This window comes from Buteo buteo, chromosome 9, assembly GCF_964188355.1.
Source record: "Buteo buteo chromosome 9, bButBut1.hap1.1, whole genome shotgun sequence".
In the NCBI taxonomy this organism is placed as follows: Eukaryota; Metazoa; Chordata; class Aves; order Accipitriformes; family Accipitridae; genus Buteo; species Buteo buteo.
Genome location: NC_134179.1, coordinates 17,343,497 through 17,365,668, shown reverse-complemented (window position 1 = coordinate 17,365,668; position 22,172 = coordinate 17,343,497). Strand labels below are relative to the sequence as shown.

The window sequence follows — 22,172 nt, the reverse complement described above, 5'->3', positions numbered from 1 at the left end:
GGAGGGGAATCTATCCCTACCCATGAAGGGTGTGTGGAGGTGTGCACAGAGAGCTCCTCACCTAAAAAGTGAGCACGTCTTTATACATGTAAACATATACACTTATGCTTATCTATATGCTTATCTATAGAGTAAGTATGTGCATATATACACAAAGAATACTGTATTCATTTAGGATATGTATGTATTGAGCATAAAGTTTATGTATAAAGTGTGTATACATATACATAATTATATCTATCATATACCTTTTACATGCTCTCTCAACTCTTATAGTTTCTATAGATGTGCAGAGTATATGTATGTGCCATGTTGATGCATTCAGTATATGCTGTATGTATTTAGTACAGACTACATACATATATAGTGCATACATATAGTATAAGCTATGTACAGTATGCACCATGTATTCTATATGTATAGTATATAGCATTTTTGCTGCATCTGTATAGAATATAAACCACAGACTATACAATTAAAATGCTATGACAGTGTATCCTCTAATGTATGTACAACATTATGCAGCACATGCTATGTTACATAGTACAAATAAACTGTACTATGTATCATCTAGCAAATATTGTTCTTACGTAAATTTCCTCAGTAACATCTAGTGTACATTGCATATATATAGGAGTATTCTTCGAGAGATTATAGATGCTAGGTAAGATATATATATATTTTATGTTATTTTATTAAACAGATATACTACGTAAAAAGCATTTACAGCAACATATGTGCCATAGATGATATATGCAATATAGACTGTATTTCATATAAGACAATTATATAATTACTGTATATCACCATAACATGTAATGTACTTATAGTATATAGTATGCATAGTGTAAGTAATATATCAAAGCTTACATGTCATTTATTATACCTCATTATAGTATGTATTATCTATTATGTAATGTATTGTATCTTGCTGATGACATACACTAGACAAAGAGACAATGTAATATGATATAATTACTATATACTATGAAACCAATATAATAAATTATATATAGGAATAGTACACATATCAGAATTTTATAGGCTAAAGATTATATACTACACAATATAGACTATTCTGTTCTGTATAGGTACAGTGCCTAAATTACATATATACTACATAAAATGCCACTATTATGTTATAGAATACATATTGTTATATATCATACATTGACTATTAAACAGTATATAGGATATGTTATCTTTAATATGTGCTCCATAACACAATATTTGTAGTAGATTAGATTGCTGGTATAGAGTATCTCCATACTAGACGGTACCTGTAGTGTATAGGTTACATAATATTTACATACAACGTATTATATATTTACTTTACACTACACCTTTTACCTGTATTGTTTACAGAGTGTATAAAAGAGTTCAATCTAAACCACATTTTCTATAGAGTACACAGTTTATCTAATTGAAATAGATATGCTATATGTACAGTATAAAATAGCATACACAATACCATCTAAAATATATTAACTACACATCATCTGATATATAGTAAAAATGGAATATATATCACATCACGTCTTACGTATGTAGTGTATATCATACATACTATATATACTATACCTAATAGTATCTAAATCATGTATGTTAGATGAATTGTCTTTTTTATTTTTTAATATATATATGCATAAAAAAGAAGGCCAGAAGTGAGGATGTGGGCAGGAGGAGCGTCCTTGTTCCAACAGACCAGGGTCAACGTCAGCGCCAGGGCTGTCCCTGTGCGTGGCCTGGAGCCTTCTTGGGACAAGCTGCCCCCAGCCCCACATCTCCCAGTTGCATGCAAGTTCCCCTGCAGCTCTCCTGCTGCTCTCCTCAGGCTACCTGAACCGACCCGAGGACTGTGATGAAGCGCTGTACCACCTGTACCGGCACAGACATGCTTGGGGCACTCACCACTCAGAAGCCAAACCCTTCCTTGTCCAAATTGCTTCGGCTGGGGGAAAGCAGTAAATGCCCTCTCCTCAGCACCAAGCCTCTCCAATTTCCCTTTCCTGTGCAAAAAATAAACATAAAACCCCTCTGGTGCGGAGGTGATGTAACTCGCAGGGCAGAGGAGGGAATTTTAATTTCAGGATGTCCTTTGTATTGCTTTGGGGTTCACAGGTCTTCACTGTTCGACTGTCTCATGATTTGATCTTTCTGTGCTTCGTCATTCTCTGTTTCCACTTTCATTTCAAAACTAATTTTGTGGCTTGCTAGAGAGCGTGGGGATAAAAGAAAAAAAAAATTAAGAAATTCAAGTTTAGGCTTACATTTCCCATCCAGAAGGACGCTTCTAGCAAGCAGGTGCTCGTAAGCTGGTGTGAAACGAGTAGGAGTTGGAAGTACACGGCACAGACCCAACCAGCTCCTTGGACTCTGCAAAACCCAGTGGCGGCACTGCTTGCCAGGCTGGCGCTGAAAAATATTGATAAAAGCTTGCTCTGTTCTTGCCTGCATTGTGCTACTTTGTGACAGCAAGGTTGTTCTCACTGGGCTTGGTTTCCTTGCTCTTTTCCATGAGTGCTCATGTTGACTAAACACCATTTTTAAGGGGTAGGGGGAGCTTTTCTCAGCTGCCCTCTACTGAACACCATTTCTTTCTGGTGAAAACCAAACTTGACTGCAACCTTGTTTTCTTGGTGGTACTGTTTCTAGGTGAGATGTGTCCAGACACATCGTGATGGACTATACAACCTATACTGTAAGTATATAGTACTTATATATACAGTATATATATATACAACCTATACAGTAAACCTAAATGGTTTACTGGGTGCTGTTTTCCATCCTGCAATTGCACAACAGCCCCAACGACCTTACCTGGTGAATTCATTGAGACAAAGCTTATTTCAGCTCACAACAGAAATGCAACTGCTGGGGGTGAGGACATCCCACACCCTAGACAAGCTGGATTCAGAGCCAGCTTTGGGCAACGCATGTCTTCACATCGGGAGCAATAGGAATGTGAAAATTCTCAGCAGCAAACACTAATCCCTTTCCAACACCAACCAAGCACACATGCGTATGCCTTTCTACCGAGAAGAGGGTGATGCTCAGTAGGTTTAAACCAGAGGGAAACCTCACCTGACTCATGCAATCAGAAGTGCTCCCCAGGCGACCAACCCCGAGCTGCCACCAGATGGAGCAGCCTCCCTGAGTACGTCCTCCACCGGCTGTCTTTTCACCTCTTCCCCCCCCCTCCCCCCCCCCCCCCTTTTTTCTACAGGAATTCATTACGAGAAATGTTTTATCAGTGAATTCCGAAGGAATTAACAGTGATTTGCCGCTTATATTAAGGGGTTGCCGATAATTCTAATAGAACGAGAAATTAGGGTATTTAAATGTCTCCTGACACTTTTATTTCAGGCCAAAAAGAAATAAAAAGCCCAACCCATAACCCCAAGACTAATTAAAATCCCAAAGCACAGTTTTCACCTTACAAGATAGATCAAGGTCATAAAGACCCCTTTGGAAGCTTCTGTGCAAGAGGAGAAGGAGGCAAGGAATCAAAGCCAATTTAAAGCATGCACAGAGCCCTCTGAGGAGTGGCAGGCTCGCATGGAAATCCTGAAAGACAACCCAATTCCCCTGGAAGAATCTCTCCGAGAAGACTGAGCAGGAAAAGTGGTAACCGAGCTTCCTTTTCTGCAGACTTAATAGTGACCTCCAAAGTTATCAGCTCAGCAAAAGACTTCCCCAGGCACAAATCTACCACTTTTCCGAACAAGATCGGGGGGGGGGAGGGTGTCAATCTGGCCAGCAGCAACAGGAGTATAGTTAAGGATAAGTTTATCACTCATCCTAACAGACTCAAATGCTCTTTGCCTAATCCACATCATCTGGACAAACACCCATCGCTGCAAGGGTCTGAGCAGCCTCAAACACAGGCCCCTCTTCATCCTCCAAAACCACGGAGGCTTTCCTCTCGACCCTGTGCTATTCAAAAAAAGGGTGGGACAGACAGTAGGTGAGAGATTAATTTATTTTTCTCCTTTTAAACAGACACCTGCTATAGACAAAAATGTTCCCTTGCAGCAGAAACAGGCTACAGCATAGGGAAAGCGGGTGCCTCCTCCTAGGCTGTGCAGTTCTTGAGACACAGTGAAAACAGAGTTCTTGATGAACTGAATCCAACAAGATGCTGCATTACAGTTGTTGCTGGTATTGCTCTCTCTCTCAGGTTAGCTCGCCACTACTAAGACCATACATGACAGCTGGGTCCTGCATCCAGCAAAAAGGCAGGCATTCCCCACTGCCACGCATCTCCTGTGCCTTGTCCTCTTCCATTTTGCAGTCAAAGGGTTGCAGGCAAGGAAAGGTCAAATTTCAGAGAGGGAATCCAGTTCCTCAGAGAGCTTTGAACACACAGAGCCAGCCCCCTAACTTCAGTTATCGACAAATAAATGCTTGGCCTTGGATAAGAGTAAGGCAACATCGGTACAAGTGTTTTCATCTATACCGGTGACATGGGAAGAAAAAAGCCACCTTCCCACTTTTTGCAGTATCTTCTACCCATTCAGTCTTGAAATAAGTCACGGCAGAAAGGGTAGGTAACATCTAGCGCACACTGCGTGTTGTCTATTATACCTGTGGATTGCATACATATCAGAGTATTCTTTGACAGATGATAGATGCCAGCAATTTAGTGCTGCTACAACTGTGGGAATGGGTTTTGTAACATCGCTGATGCAGCGATGGGACCAACCTGTTCCCCTCTAAGCTGCAAAGTCCCCATTCTTACCTTTCGGTAATGCCATCCAAAAATCCCTCCGAGGTATCTGTTTCTCACAAGATTCTGCCATCAAGTGAACGATAAATTTAAACGAGGACCTGGCTCCACGTGCTGGTGATCACATGTCCAAACTGCAACACTGACAACCGAAATGACCGCTGCATGACCAACACGGTTAGGAGGGAATAAACACACAAAAGTGGCATTGCCTCGTCTTCAGGACAAGCTTTATTAACGTTTCGCTTTAACAAACATCATAGTACGAAGGCATTGGTTCTTTAAGTTTTCCAATGCATGGCACAGACAGAACGAAAAATAACAGACTCGGAGGCAAATTCAGCACGTAAATGACAGAGTAACGGAAGAGGCGTGTGTTAACCGATATAGCTGCTAGACTATCTATTAGATGACATTTTGCAAACAACAGTCTACATTTCTTTGCACAGAAGTAAAAACATAGTTTTGGATTGAGAAAATTACCTTTTTTAATTTGTACTTTTTTTTTTAAATTTTCCTTTATATCACAAATGTCAGGGTAAGGCAAATCCTGGATGAATCGTGTGATAAAAACCCCTATTCCCCAAGAAAATAGATCCACATACTCTGTTAAGTTTGTAATTTTAACAGCAAAGCTGGCATGCACTGCATATAGAGAAAAGTCTTTTTTTTTTTCCATATATTTTTATTCAAGTGCGTAAAGCAGAACAGTGTTAAGTCACAGAGAAACTTTCTCAGTGCCTTACAGAAAGATTGACTATTAGCTGCAGCAAATGTGTGACCCATTATTACTGACTATGTCTCAAACATCCCCTTTGGATATCTCTATGGAAGGAAACCCATTCATCATCGGAGCAGTCACCAGCCCAAAGAATATTGTGCCTAATGGTAGGCATGAGTGCTTTCAGGCACAGGAGAAACAACAATCAAGCAGAGCCTGATACTTTGTATGCAAACGTCAGCACTAAAGCATTGCTATTCCCTTTACGCCACCTACTGCAAACACATTGCGGGTTTAAACCAAAATCCTTGTCATAAATCCCCGCAGGGTGATTCTTGGTCTGATACTTGCTCTTCTACAAAACCAGCTCCTTCCATTTCTGCAGCTCCAACGAGAGTGGCGGAGACTGCATTGAGGGGCATGGGTTCAGCCTTCACTACTAACTCAGCAAAAGAACTCACGCTGCCACTCTACTCACTTTATGCCTAGTGAAAAACCCCAACAACTCAAACCAAAACCCACCTGAAGACAGACAGATATAGATGTGGCTGCAAATTGTCCTGTAAGGACTTAATCAACTCCTACGTCTCCTTGCTTTACACTTCCTACCTGGGCTTTGCCGCTCCATCCTTGGGCAAATGGTTCATGGTTTCAAAGACTCGCTGCTGTTCGAGGACCAAGGTTAAATGAAAAGTGCAATGAAATTACTGTCAGGGGTTAGAGAGTGTCTAATGTGACACATCTTTGCAGTTATTTTTTTTTAAACTATTGGTCAGTCTTCACAAGGATTTTAAGGAGTCTTTGTCTCCTTGCTGAACCATCACACCTTGGCAGCCAGCCTCCTGCAGGGCTATCCCTTTCGCTCCCTTGCTAAAACCAAGGCTGGCAATGGCGAGACAGACATCCGACATGCAGATAAGGGCAGCCTACAGCTCCATTAACGTTGCCCATGGGTGAGCACAACAGAAACAAGAACAGAGCTATAGTCCGTTGACTGAAGTTATTGCAGCTCTGCAAAGCTCAGTTCACTCCGGCTGCCTTGGATCTCTTCAACATTTCACAGAGCTCACTGAGTTCATTCCCAGCCCTACGGGGCTAGTTCCCTCACTTACCTAGATGGAGGGAACCCTTCAATCCTGTTCTTTTCACAGCAACCACACAAAAGGGGAATTGAGAAGAGAGAGACATTTATTCCCCTTCCTCCCGAGGTATTTATCCACTCCTGCCCCACCTATTATGACAGGCCGTTTCAATCATAATCACCCAGTATGGAAAATATACAGGAACATATGGGATGCACACCATGTAGAGGTACTTCCCACCGCAAAACTGCAATCAGCTGGAGACAAGGTGAAGGAACAGCAGGAAAAAAAAAAAATCCATGTCCCAAAAAACATGTTCTGTCAAGCATGATCCCAGGGATGGGAAAGAAAAGCAACAGAGACACCTCAAAGGGAACAAGGAGTCCCTTCAAGGGTGCTCTGTGGAGAACAAGGGCCAGAGGAATGGTACCTAGCAAATTCAGGTAAAGTTAGCAATATTATAAACCCAATTCATAGGCTTACGTCAGCTCATTTACTCCTTCCACAGTCGATCCAATTCAGAGTTACACATCGACTGATCTCTGGGACAAATGGGTGACGAAGCAGCTCCTTGACATCTTCTCTGGCGCTAGCGTCACCTGGGTTAAAAAACCACACGAGCCAGCACAAAGAAATACTCTTTTGATCCCACCACAAGCAAACATGCTGGAGCTGCACATAGGAAGATACGGTGCTGCCTTTCCAGGGGCTGTACTCCCCGGGTGAAATCTGGGACTTTTCTTGTTTTCCTTTCTAATCCTTGTTTGTCCTTGACACCCTTTTGAATTAACCTGCAGCTGACAGCAGCCATCAACTGCTGTAGCCAGTGCTAGGTGTGTTAGGGCCACATTTGACTTGCTGTTACACCAGCAGATGATTTATCACCAAACCTACTCTAGCTGGGATAAACCCAGATCACAGGAGGATAGAGAAATGTCTTACCTTGGTTTTTACATATTTTTTTTCTTTTCTTTTTTTTGGCGAGCTAGCAAATAACTATTTTGGGATTCATGCATATTTGGGGAAAAAAAAAAAAAAGAATTAATTACCTTGCTTAACATGATCAAATTACTATCAGCAGCATTTTAAAATACAGTTTGTAGCACATCACACCATGGACAGAGGTTGCGTGCTTTTCCATTGAGCGTATTGTCTATCGGTTTTGGTTACAGCATGGTTGGGAAACGTATGTGAAACCCTTTTATTCCTTTTCTAAAAATTTCAGTGCAGCATTTGCTGGCAGAACAATTGACATATGGTGAGACATTCTTATCCAAATAACTGTTAATTGCTTTTAAAAAAAAAATTTAAAAAAAGAAATCATGCATATGCCGTAGAAAATATAATGAGGGCTCACGTAAGATACAGCGTGAAGTTGTTAAAGCTAGGAGCTGTATTTATCTGAGGCATTGGAATGATAGAGTTAATGAGCAAACTCTGCTTCCAGCATGGACTCAAGGGAATCCGGCCAGCGCCTCTTCTAGCAGCCAGGGTTCGGACACGGTGACCTGCTGGTGGGTGCCGGCAGGAGCTGCCAATCGACAAGCCTGGAGGTGGGCAACGTGCAGGGCTGTGCTTATCAATATTTCTGAGATTATGGAGCATCTAGTCTTGCAAATCCCTAGCATAAGGAGGGCAGTTGTTTATCAGTGTGTGTGGATTATAATCCTTTGTGGCAGTTCGTGTTCTTGAAGAAAATCTCCATTTATATCCTAGGGAACAGTTTTAAAAAAAAAAAAGGAGGTGGGGAGGCGAATAAATGGGCTCCACAGGTTGCCTGCAGATAGTACCATAACTGGGAAATAAGATAAAGATGCTAGGAAAGGGGTGGGCCTGGAAACAGGCTACTGATGATATGATGCAGGAGGAAAAGAGATCCAATATAAGACAGGGACTCACAGTTCAGAAGAAACTGTTGTAATTGCAGGGATAATTGCAAAACATTGTCAGAACTGGGAAGTTATGTTTCTTTCCAACAGGCTTACAGAACAAAATGCAATGAAGAACAAAGAGAAATTAAAGCAAAGAGTCATTTCCCCAAAGCTCCCTCCCACCCAACCCATGGAGCATCTCTGCGTGCTCTTTTCTGCCAAGAATTATGCTGTAGGATGTCAGCGCCTGCCCGTCGGGTTTCCTCGGGTCTCTCCTCTCCTGCATCCTTCCTTCGCCACAGCGGGGGAGAGAAAAGAAAAAAAGCAAACAAAAAAAGGCAAAATTTCAAATGTCTGTACAGAACCCAGGTCTCATCTTTCTAGCACAGATGATGCCTACAGTTTCTCTTTCTGTCACACACACAGCATGAGTATATGTCATGTGGTTTATATATAACAGCCGCTATTATCTGTATAGCAAATTGACTGTGCTCATTAGCGTTTCTTGGTTTTCCACAGCACTGTGCTACCTAGCTTGATATCAGAGACCCCCAGCTCTGGTAGGTGCTTTGGTGCTAGACCACAGAACATATGTTAAAACCAACATATTAAAATACTAAACATAGCAAGCAAAAGGATCTCCTCGGCCCTGAAAGATGCTAGCGAGACCCTTTGAAGTTTAACAGGCTGATCAATCCTCCCCAGAGACCCGCTCCTTGCAATTAAAACAGTGGCAACAGAGTCATGAGGACCTTGATAGAGAGCTGCGAAGGATTCGATGCCTGCTTCTAATCCTGCACATGCCATTACAGTGCTGGGCAAGACATGGTGCACCCCGGCTTGCACCTCTTTGCTTCAGAAAGGTGCTGGCAGAGCCAGCAGTTGAATTGAAAAGATTTATTGATTGATTGCTAATTGGGGTATTATTCCTGTGAACTCTGCCTTCCTAAAGCAAAAACAACTCCAGCCCAAAACATCCACAGATACTCATTTCCATGTGAAAATGCAGCATGAAACACAGACTTCCAACGGGCCACGTGAAAGCAGTAATAATCGTAGATACCTTTTTTTAAACTGAGGAAGGGTATTAAACTTTCCATGTATTTTTAACAGTGAGGATTTCATTAGTTCCTCTTCCTTTTTTGACTGAACAGAACATAAACCCAGAAGCTAGGGGAGGGGGAAGGAATAGTTGCGGAAGCCGTATTTTAATGGTGAGGGCACCTTCTAGTTTCGCTTCAGTACTTTTTACCAGGGACCGCATCAGGCTTATTTCTCACTCCAGCAGTATGGCAGCACATCGTCTATAATGCTGACAAGGACAAAGGGCTACGCTCAGTAATAAGACCTTGTATTTTAAGTCTCTGTGATACAGCTGCCGCCATTGTAAAGCCACTATAGTTGGTCTTGAGCTACATGAAATCCCATTACAAGCATAAATAACGCATCTTGCTGTATATGATATTGGCATCTCATGACAATCCTACGCTAAAGGAAGCGGTGCGCATTAACACTTAAAAACTACTTTTGACGGAGAAATGGCAACTGCCTTTTGTAATTGGGGATGAGTCTCAGACTTCTGTCTTCCTACCAAATTATTCATTTTTATCTAGGGGCAAAGCTGTTTATGCCTATGACAAACTCTGCCGCAACAACAACCATTGCACGCTCCTGTCGTAGCAGTATCATTTAGTGTATAAAGCCATAAAAAGCTCCAAAAGGCAGCAGGCCTCCAGAAGGCAGCTCGCTGACTTTGCCTTGTTTTTCAGTAGTATTGCTACAAGTGACATTAGGCATCAGACAGCCAAGGGCAATAAACCCCTTGTGACATGAACCTGTTGTTCCCAGAATACAGATCGTACAGAACTGAGTTCGGTTCCAACTGGTATAAATTGCCCGTAATTTTGCTAAGCAATGCCAAAAAACATTCACTCAGTTACTCTTCTGTTCCTTATCTCGGTGCTGTCTTGCCTTCTGATGATCTAAGACTGTGCGCTGCCTAAGTTGCAGACTGCTACTATAATATTTACTTGACAAATCAAGTCTACTGGGTATTCTAATTTTTTTGCATAATATAGGCCATATTAGACAATTTCTTTTCCTTTGTATTCTGTCTTCCTTTTTTAATTTTTTTTGTAAGGCCTACCTTTAATTAAGGACATTTTTAAAGCAAGTTTTCAAACAGAAACTGAATGGAAAATGGGAGGAAAAAATAGCCATAAAGGTCTTACCTGTTACTTAAGCTTCCTGCTCTGTTTCCGTAGGATCATTTATACTTTCAACTTGACTATTCATTTCAGCTGAAACCAATATGAGACAGTCATCAAATTCTATTCATGATACTTGTTAAGTTTATCATGTCAAGTAATAACCGCTTCTAACCCAAAGGGGACATTTATTGCATTAAAAATTCTATGCTGTAAATCCGCAAAAAGGTCTCTTAGGCCAGCCATCCTAGCCTGCGGTTCCACAGAAACCCCGACAAGCAGTCCTGCCAGGGTGTAGGCTTCAGCATCGCTAGAAATGCAAGCTTCTGGATCTAGATTTTCCCTTTGGTCCACATCCATCCAGTGTGACTTTGGCACCCAACCAAGGTGCCTAGCTCAAGAGCTCAAGGATCCTCCTCTGCCTTTGTAGGCCCTAGGCAGAGATATAGTTATCTGCAAAGGGTGATTTAGAGTTTCACTGGGCTAAGTGGTCTCGATCCTGTAATTCAAACATCCACAGGCTTCCAACAAAGTTCCCAGCAGGACCCGGGGCTGAGCTGTGGGCCAAATGCAGATCCATCTCCAGTTACAGAGATGCTGCTGCTGCCTCTGGGTGTCCTTGAACTGCAAATTGCTGGAGCCTAGGAGAAGATTCAGGGGCAACATCACTATATTCCTACACATACTAGTTCACTTGTGTACTATCCTTTTACAAAACCAATCTTCTTTTTTTCATTTTAAATTACTGAAAACTAGGAAATAATTTAAACAGAAGGCTTAAACTCATTTCAGCATGACCTTTGTCAAAAATATCATCTAAACTATGGCAGATGATTGGTCCTATCTAGACTAAATAAAAAAGGGTTACTTCAGCACGTGCATTTTTAAGATTAGTATTTAGTATTTGCTCTGCAATGAATGTGAATGGAGCCATTTATATTAAGACTTTTTTCCTTTCTTTAACCTTGCTTTATGTTGTGGTATCAATTGCAGATTACAAGTCATTTGATGTGGGTGATGAGAAAAAACCTCAAACCTGAATGGGAGATTTGGAAACTAAGGGAAGATGGGAAGGGGGAGGGGGAAAAAAGCCAAAAATCAATAACTATGCTACTTCCAGTCAGGCAGTATGATCTCTTTCTGAGTCAATATCATGTCAATACACCTGTTAGGGCTTTGATGAATTATTTGTAAATTATTCATCATCTATATGCAGAACAGATACCGTAATGGCTTCCTGGATGTATGCAATGAATAATAAGAAAAGTATCCGCTCCTGATTATGGAGCTCTGATGCACATCACATTTAGCGATGTTGTGTTCTTTACATGCATTTGCATAGCAAAGACAGGATGCTTAATAAAAAATCATTAAGGGGAGGCTGCTGTGCACTGATGACAGCAGCCTTTCTCTGCCTCATTATACTGGCCAGTTTCACTGCCTGGGTTTTCTGAAAATACCATAAGGCACTCATGTTTTACAGAGATCTCCTGCAAAACTAAAGCTTGATTTGAAACCTGAGGTTAGGCTCCATCAGCATCCCAGATGAGTACACATCCTCCCCCTTCCTTTTATTATGGCTACGAGCAGTTGACCCCTGCCCATTGTGCTGATAGCACGTCACACAGAGGGAGTCAAATTGCAAACTGCCTGGGAATGCTTTCAGGGCAACGTGAAAGCATGGAGGAGCCCCGGCGGAGACATGTGACCCAGGGCCCCTGCCAGCAGGGAAGCAAGAGGAATCACTGAATCCTACTGTTTTGCAGTGGAAATGGCAGCCAGGCATCCTGCATCACCGGTGCAAAAAGCATCCGCCATGCACGCCGCAGTGGGAAGATGTCTTGGAAGTGCTAAGGCACAGGCGGGTTTCACTATTCGCTTTTTCCTATGTGTTTGTGACTAAGCTCAGCTCTTTGCATTAATGCTGGTAGGGACAGGAAGATCTAACTGAAGGATAAGCTTCTGTAGACCACCGGGTGAACCCTGACAACAGATGTCACTACTAGGCCATCTACACAATTCTCTATATTTAGCTGGAAAATAACACGGCAGCAAAGCATCTACTGCAAGAGCAGATGGAAGAGCTGCGACTGGGTATGGCAGGGATGTGACTCACAGCCCTTGTTGCCTCCCAGCACGAGTTAGTGTCAGAACGACATTGTTAGCCCTGGGCATGCTACATCTGATCACATTGCAAGCCAAAAGTGGCCTTCTTCCTGCTAAACAATGTTTTTAGAGGTGTTAAACTGCTAACTTACGTTAGCAGTCTTTTTGTACCTACCATAATACGCTACAACAGCCAGCAGCTCAGTGAAGCACCTGAAGTTCAAGGAGGCTGCACATCTCCTAAATTCAGTTTTACTTGCTCCCCCTTCTGCAGCTTCATGCAGGGTTTTTTACGCCAGAAACGGACATTTCTGTGCAATGGAAATGGACATTCCTATGCACTCTCCCTGACTGTTTTCCCTTAAATTTTGGCCTGTCGGGGAGGACCTGTCTGCACCTCCTCTCTCAATCTGCTGCTTAGCAGCTCTCAAATTATGACCAGGGAAGGATTTCTCCCCCAAAACCTAGCAAGTTCCCCGCAAGAGGAGAAGAAATAACCCAGCAAATAGTTCACATCCATCAAAGCGTTGCAGTTGCTGGTGACCCAGTGTGTCGGCAGCAAGACATCCTGCCTCTCCCCTGCAAGAAAGCTACGTGCTTAAAGGTCAGCTAGCCAAAAGTCACAGTGCAGCATCTAAGTAGAGAAGACAGGCAAACAGGAGACTGGAAAACCAAGTTTAGAGTCATCTGCGAGAGAGCGAGCACATTTCCCCACCCCAGGATATTACGCTGTAGACCTGGATGGCAGATGAGACCAAAATATTACCATCTTGATTTAAAGAGGAGCTTGGTCAGGCTCTTACTTGCAAACATAACCTATTTCCTCAGCCACTTCCTAAACAATGTTTCCCCTCTGCATCCACATAACTTGGCTATAGCACATTCAGCTGTAACTCCAGACTGCCTAGAAAGAAAACCATCTACCTTGAACTCAACCCACCCTGCAGTGATGAAACACATGCGCCTGTTTACTTGGTAGTTACTTGTTTCTTGGATGTTACATCAACACCAAAAAAGCATGAGGGTGTTAGCTATTGAAATCTTGCTTCTATATTGCTTTGGCGAATCACGTGAAAGTCAGGATGCTGATGGCACATTCATCAGTCTGCACCAGCTTATAAAAAAAAATGGGAAATTTCAGGTTTGACACTGCCTTAATCTTCTTTTCTCCTATTGTGTCAGCAAGTCAGGATACAGCTTTCCACAGGCTTGAAATAAAAAAGGTGAATGAATAACCCCATTATAAAAGGAGTGAAGAGTTTGATCCACCTAATACCAGCTGGAAACTAACATCCACCTTAGCAATCTTTAAAGCTTTGGTGGCGTAAAAAAAAAAAAAGAAAGAAAAAAAAAGAAGACTAAAAAAAGGCTGCCGGCAGAGAAACATCGTTTAGGAAACCAATCGCCAAGGGTGGGGTTTGTCATCATTAAAAAATACTGATCAGCAAATCTGTCCTGGGTATGAGAAATTTAATATCCACAGGTCTTCGCTCTGGTGGCTGATGGAGATTGCCAGTAGCAACCTGTATCTCTATCCTTATTCAGGTTTATGTGAGCACCCTCTGACAGCTTTCCTGACGGAGAATCACGGCCAGCTTTCAAATAATAATAATTTCTGAAATATATCACTATTACAGCTCTGCCTACTAGATGAACGAATATGAAGATTCACCTAAGCTCTCTAAAGTCTCTGCATTTCTAAGGCACTTTTTGCTGTGACATGGTACATGAAATTAAAACACAAGAGCTGGGCTGCCAAGGGGTACCTGGTGATATATGCTTGTGATTTCAGCTGTGAAGTGATGAGCTCTCCTGGGGCGGGAGGAAGGGGACCAGAGAAAAATAGGCAATTTACATAAAAATTACTGTCAAAGGGAACCTTTTTCTTTTTTAAAAAAAATCTCAAATAGTACCCAGTACATTAAAAATTTTAGGGCTTTTTTTCAGCAAACCTTAACCCTTCAGATAAAACAGAGCATGGGGAGTTTGATCCTTCCTCTGTTATGCTTTTTTTAAACACGTAATAAATGTCCACAAGAAAAAAAACACCCTATAATATAATCCCAATAGCAATTTAAGCTGGAGGGAAATGAAAACTTCCCTGAACAGCAGAGTACTCTTCTGCAGCCTTAGCAAACACCCTTTTCCTGTCCTTTCATATAACTTAGAAAGTTAACAGAAAAGGAAGTTACAGGATGAGTTATACGTAAGTGACCTTACATGATAAGCAGGATTTGAAACAAAGAAACCTACCAAGATCATAATTTCAGAAGCTGTCAGCTGATGCAGCTGTGCTGTGCTACAGCACACATTACAAGAGCTATATGATCATTTTTCTTTCCAGCAGGAAATCCCTTAAGATATTCTTTTAGTAAATTTGGATTTGTTTTCACTAAGTAGCCCAGACCATTCCAGTGATTTGAATTTCAAATATTTTAATGTGACTATGACTTTTTGGTTTGTTTGTTCAGAGGATGAGGAGAGAAGGCTGGTTTGGCTTTATTCTGCACACTCACTAGTAATAGCATAATCTCTAGTATTTAAAAAAAAAAAAATCCATTATGCATGCTTTCTTTTCCTATTCTTGCAAAAACTTCCCTACAGGCCAGTACCTAAATCAGCCACCGATTCAAATGCTGCAGCACGATCTGACATCAGAGAAAGGAAATCAGCATTAGATTCTTTGTGTAACTAAAATAAAAAAATAATATAATTGTTTTGTCTTTGAGATGTAAAAAAGTATGCCTTGAATTTATACTATGTCAATGCTGAAGAGGTTAAAGAAGGAATCAAAAATCAGTCTTTGCTACAGAGAGGGGTCCACTTCACAATAATAAAACAGGGACTGGAACCCCAATTCCAAAAGCACTGCCTTTTGGAGCAGTAAAGAGGGCTTTTTGGGTAAAAATCAAGAAAGCCCCTTATGTAGCTTTGTTAAGCTATAAGAGCCTATCTAGAGGAGCAATAAAGGGTTTACCTCACCCAAACCCAAGCGTCGGGACCCTGATTCCATCCAGTATTTCTTTCACACAGAAAGAGCCTAGAAAGCATTTTTTGTTGTTGTTTACGAATATGTTAGGCACTGCAGAGCTGGCGCACCATCCTGGTACTTGCTGGGTCCTTGCCAGAGAGATGGGTCATCTGCTCGCTGAGGTCAATAAAAAAAATAAATTCCTTTCAAAGTCAGGAGATTTGGCTTGATAATGTCCACAAATCTGACTGCAACTGCTGTTGGGTCACCAAATCATGACAGTTTTATCAATAGTAAATGTTCTAGGGAGAGAACTTCCATCTGCTACCAGACTGAGCCAAGCAGGGACTCTGAATGAGGAGGAGGAAGGGAAATTGGCTCCGAGCTAGAAGGAGGCCAACATACGAGCTCAGAGTGGTTATGCAGCCAATGCTTGCCCCACGATGGAGTCGGGCACTAGCACCGGAATTTTCAAAATACTATCTTATGAATCCTGTATGAGACCACACACATCCTGGCCAATTTGATATTCAGATCAAAATTATGGTGGGCCTCAAATATTTAGTTAAAAAGCAAGTGGGCTGAACATAACAACTGAACACATAAACCCAGAGAACTAGAAAAGCAGGGCTATGGCACTGAAAGGTACTTCCACCAGACTTCCAAGACAGTAGAGATGTACAAATTCTCAAGAAGACTCAGTTGAAGAGAGTATAAATACAACTCCTATTTTGGGGGGGTGGAAGTGTAGAAACAAACACCAGAAAGGTATCCTTCGTATCCGCCTCAGGACAATTAAAATATTAGAACAACATACCATCCTTATTTGAAACATCTGCTGCTTCACATGTGAGGTCAACTTTCACAGGCTCCACAGAAGTTTCCTCTTTCCCTTGCATCCCTGTAAGACAAGCCAAAGAAGGAGAAAAATCAATACTTAGAGTACCCAATTAACGTATAATTCTCAACTCCGTATGCCTGGGGTTTTTTTCCTTTTCTTCTGGCATGCTCTTACCTTTATAGATTCTGCTGCTGTATAGCAGCAGCCATTAGAGAAAAAGGCAGAGGATATAGGGGGAGGAACATAGTCTGAAAATAATTGCTTGAATGTTTGTAGCAATCTGCACGCTTTTCTAACTGGGATTGTTAAAACCACATCATGGTGTGTGCTTCTGCCTCCCTGCCATTCTTCCCTCATCGTTTTTGAAGAATCCCTCCTGCTCATAAAATGCAATATATGATGGGGATGTAATCACACTTATAAAGTTTCTCTAGCTAGCAGAATAAAAATAGATACAGTGAGAGTTCAAATATACCAGGTAGTCAGACACAAACTAGAATGTGAATTTAGGAAAACGCATTTTATTGTTGTAATTCAACATTTCTATCTCTTCTGCCTCAGGCTTGTCTGGAAGCTTAGATTCAATCTCCTAACAACATCTGAAATGGAAAAAAAAAGTGGTTTTGCTCTTTCATACACAGTTCTTCTAATATTCTGACATTTAGAGTGCCAAGAAGCCAATTTTTAGTTAATTTCTGATTTAGCTACTTCTCTACTTATGTGCCTGTTGCACATATCCTGCGTTTGAACTACAGGGTGTCAAGCTATTGATTGCTAAGCAATCTAGACATTTGGGTGGTTATTATGAGACAGCAAAGCATAGCAAGCACCAAGACATCTCAAAACCAGTTTACTCTTAAACTGAAATAATTTAATTTTTCAGCAACAGAGATTAAACGTTCACAGTCCCACAACCACCTCCCTCCCCTTTCTGTGGAAGGCTAGAGTGGGTTTTTTTTAATGCACTTCAGTGCACTACAGATATTTTGTCCATAAACGCGTATCTACCACTGAATTTTTCAGCCAGTTTTTCCTTCTAATCGTATCTGCAAGCCAATACATTTTCATGGAGATTTTAGTCTTCTCTGTGCTCTCTACGTTGGCAATGCTATTCTCAAAGGCAACTTCCAGCACGCTATCTATAGTCCTACCAAGCATCAAAATGCTAAAACAAGAACACAGCACATACAAAACCCAACAAACAATAGCCACTGGAAAGCTGAATTGGCCATCTCGGCAAGCATGGGGGTAAGTGGGATGGATGACTTTACAATGATGGAGATGTCACCCCTCATTTTAATAGATCTTAGTATTACTGCAGAAATCCTTTGGTGAATTGTTGTATCACCAGCTCTACCTCTTCCTCACTGGTTTAAAATTATCTCCCTGTACAAACAAACAAAATGCCTGTAAACACCTGTGACTGTGAACCCCGCATGTCAGTGAATGCCTGAGATGGCCCCTTTGAGGGTGTGTCAAATCCCTGATGCTTCTCCAGGGAACTCAGGAGAGTGAGTGTGGTTTTCTCCTGAGGTTTCTTATGCACCAACAGGCCTAAGCTTTCCCAGCATTTGCCCACCTCTCTTTTTGGCTGACAGAAAGGATAAACCCAGGTCACTTCATCACAGAAGCATGCACACATGGCAGGAACTTGTCAAGTACAAGGCTGAGAAGGTATGTTCAAAATCCCTGCCTGACTTCTAGCAAAATCAATATGAAATTTGGGTGACTATGAAAGCACTGATTGATCAAGGAAGATACACTGAAATTCAGGTTGTGCTACATTTTGATTAGCTGGGGGAAGCAGAAAAGCAAGATTTTGGAAAATTGACTGTTCCACCACAAGTGCAGCCTGCAGCGGACACAGCCCTTCCCACCAAGACACTCAGATGTCTGATGTAGGGATTTGGGATCCCTGCTAAATAGCAATGCATGCTGACTGGCAGCTGATGCCTCTGAATCTGACTTTGCCTCCTCTAAAACATCGTCTGTTAACCAAGTAAAGCAGATAAGATAGCACAGGTTACATCTTGGCTCCCAGTTTCTCTAACAGCTAGAGATAGCTAGTCTCTCTCCTGTTGTCAGCTCTTAAAGATGCCTGCGTGAGGTTCCCAGGCCCTATCCCAAGATCTCCCATTAACTAGCCGGCACGCCTGGCTTCACCACACTGCCAAAGGGTTTCTCGCTTTCAACTTCAGAAATCTCTCATGCAGCTGACAGGTGCAAATGATTATTGGCACAGCGTTAGGTGAAGACAGAGCCTAATTAAAGAGAAGACATTTTGTTCATACACATGCGTGTGTGCATATGCACATGTGCTAATTAGCACTGCCATTGCAGGGACGAAAGCAGAAGGCATTGAGGGCCCTCAATACCAAAAGCTACAGGTTTGCCTCTTGGGGTAGGCAGCCCTAGAGAGAGGCTGGAAAGAGCAACAGCAGCAGCAGCAAATTTGCAAAATTACTTTTTGAGAGGTTTAGGGTCATAAACATTGTCAGAAGAACACTAATGTGTTTTCTGCTTTTTCACCTTCTTTCCAAGTCTGAATAGCTGATTCCCCATCCCTTCTTGGAAGGGAATATGGCCATATTGGTTTTTTTTTATAGTGTATGTTGATTGTTGGATATTGTCAGCAAGAAAATGATAGTGGGAAACAATGTTCAGGGACAAACAAGGCAGAAGATATTTTTAACCTTAACAAAGCTAAGCACCACTGCAAACCTCGGGAGGAGGCTTGCACATTATATCATCCAATTTTTGGGAAGACTTTCAAACTTGGTTGATATAAATTTTCATTTCTTCCATTGCTATTATTGTGGGTCGGCGACAGGAGCATTCACTATACTGCCATGCAACTGGAAAGGTTATTATCCAAAAAGCTTCTTCCCTGCTGTGCAGTAAAACCAAGTGCCACACAGAAACGAGCCTGATTCACATAAACAGCAGAACTCAGTCAATACCAGAACCGCCTTGACAACCAATTTATTCTACAGGCCTTCCCTCACCCCCTTGTTTTGATTGCTTCAGGTTAGAGCACAAACAAGCGAGGCATTTCGGGTCTCTCAGCAGGAGCTGAGAGTTACCGAAAGGGAGGGAGCCTGGGAGATACCACTTTCAATTTCAATTACCATTTCCAATTGCGCTCATGACAGAGCTCGTTACCTGAACCCTTTGCAGTCTGGTTACACAACCAGCCTAGCACTACGTGACAACAGGCTTCTGGCACGGGCAAGGACGGCTCCCAGCCTTTTGAAATGCATAAGACAAGAATATACCAGGAAGATCAAAATCTCTGTACTGTTACTTCATTTTTTTTTCTCCTTTATAGTCACAATCTGTCAATATTTCCACGTGGTTACAGCTAATATACTGTTCTTTCTCTAGAGAAACGTGGTTCCAGATTCACACATGATTCACAAGATTAACATGAAGATGTGGTGGTTGTTGGTACATTAGCATCAATTTTAAAAGTGCCTGAGTACAGAGGTCAGACATCTATTCTCCACACCCCTGATAAATCCTAATAAGTAAAAAGTGTAAAAAGTGTAACCCTCCCCCTTCCCCTCCTCCTCCTCTCTTTGCACAAGGTTTACATCTATTTTAAGTGATAAAAGCAGGCAACTATGCAGGCTTAGAAGCTGTAACACACAGCAATCCATAAGGCTTTGCTGTGTACTGAAGAGCACCTTTGTAATCAGGAGAGAGAGGCAGGCTCCTCTCCCAGGTAATTCAAAGCAAAATCCCAACGTAGTGTCCCTAGAATTGATGAATCATTCCTGGAAGGCACCTGAACTGGGTTTCTGCTCTGAGCTGCGCACCTTAAGGGAGTTTATTTCTCTTTGCTGAATACTGAGGGAGCCTGGGAGACTGGGCTCTCTCTGCAGAGCCCGGCCTTCAAGACCAGCCTTGGCAGTCCTTGCATGGGGCTTGGGTAACAAATGAGTACTGTCAGTGCAATCAAGCAACACCAAGACAACTTAAATCTTAAAAATTCCCCAATTTTAGAAGTCTTGCAACTAAGTGGGAAATCCTGGTCCCTAAGATCATTCTAAATATTTGAGGAAGAAAAGAGTTATCAATAATACAACAGTCCAGACAACTACTATTTTTACAGGCAAAATGGCAAGGTCATTATTCCCATAACATGTCTGCCCAGCAATTTTGGGAGCTGCCACAGGAATTCCAATAAAATACTATCCTGCCCATGGGCAATTTGCAACCAGGGGAGATTCATTAGTCATAAATTATTTGTAGAGCAGTTGCTTCTACTCATGTTACATATTTTGAAAAAACCCCCTCTGTCCTTATGCAATATGAAAACCACATTGCAGCTATTCTGAACAATCCAGATTTCCCTGATTCATACCCATTGAATAAAATATATTATTTTGAGTTTAGCTGTAAATACACTTCCCCTAATTGGGAGACTCTGAGAGACAGAGGCTCATTAAAATCCAAATTTCTCTGGTCAAAAATTGAAGGCACCATTTTTCATCCACAACAACAAAAACCATAGACAAAGCTCTTCTGACACACAGCTGCATTGTCTTATGTGTCAAAACCAGTTCCATTTTTCTTGCTCTGCAAATAGCCAGAGCTGTTTTTTCCTTCTTCCCACTCATTTCACTGTAGCTCTTTGCTAATGTGACTCTCAAGCTTTCATGTACTTTGTTTACCGCTGTATTTTAATAGCATTATAAACGCTGCTTCACTTAGAAACTGAAGCTGTCCATGATACAAGGGCTCAGTTTGACTCCTGTTCAACAACTCCATCTGGGATGACTGACCCTTTTAACCAGACCAGATTCTACTACATAAAAGATTTATGCTGTCTTCTTGTATGGCTCTACATGCAAAACCACCCAACCTGCTGCTCTTGGGGCTCTAAAACAAACACAGCAATCACAGTCCGTCTGTACTTTGTTATGTTCAAGTCTGAGGGCAGTTCTCTCCCTCGCTATCGTTCTGCAACACATACATAGGTCAAGCACAACAGCGCCAAGTCTGCAGGAATGGCACTGCTGCAAAGGTGCCTCTCGCTATTCAGTGTGGCTTCATTAACAACACACACCTCCATCTGTTAAATCAGGAATATTCTACCTTGATCAACCCCGTCCCCGCCCCCCAGCAATTAGGCACCATAGAGATGAAAAGAAAACTCAAGGACACAGATTCCTGAGGGGGGTGTGCTGGCCAGGACGCTAGCTTTGCCAGGCTTTTGAAGGCACTGAGCATTATTTCTTAATGCCACGCGTGGGCTGTCAGGATTCACGTTGCAGCCCCTTCATCGTTAAATGGAGTATTTACCCTCCCTTTTGGCATTTTGGTTTTGTCTCCCAGAGTAACCCAGCGCAATGAAGCTCCCCATCCTTCCAGTGTAGCGTGCATCATCTCAGCTTTCTGTGTTTGTGTACGCAACTGTACCTAAAGGCATCGCACTGCTTCCAGCCACTGTTATTTCCAGCTCAAGCTGAACCACAATTTTTATTAACACGATTTAAAAGTGTCTAAGATCCGCTTATCCCTATCCCCTTCCAGCCCTTTATTAAACATACTGTTAGTAAATCTCATTATGGCTCCTTTTCCCTAAAGGTGGGAATGGGAGGGTAGTGAGGATTGTCTCTCAGCAATATGGTCCATAAGA

General features: G+C 42.0%; 1 protein-coding gene across 4 annotated transcripts in view; it reads right to left on the bottom strand.

Moving 5' to 3' along the window:
- Positions 1-5,393: 5,393 nt before the first annotated feature.
- MACROD2 (mono-ADP ribosylhydrolase 2) overlaps positions 5,394-22,172 on the bottom strand; it is a 910,189-nt gene continuing 893,410 nt past the window's right edge. For 3 of the 4 annotated variants that reach the window (XM_075035490.1, XM_075035492.1, XM_075035493.1), the window contains exons 17-19: positions 16,505-16,588; positions 10,635-10,703; positions 5,394-8,694 (exon numbers count right to left, since the gene is read on the bottom strand). In XM_075035490.1, the coding sequence (XP_074891591.1) occupies positions 10,642-10,703; positions 16,505-16,588 (146 nt within the window). In that variant the 3' untranslated portion in view covers positions 5,394-8,694; positions 10,635-10,641. The remainder of the gene's footprint in view (positions 8,695-10,634; positions 10,704-16,504; positions 16,589-22,172) is intronic. The other variant, XM_075035491.1, reaches the window with a different exon arrangement.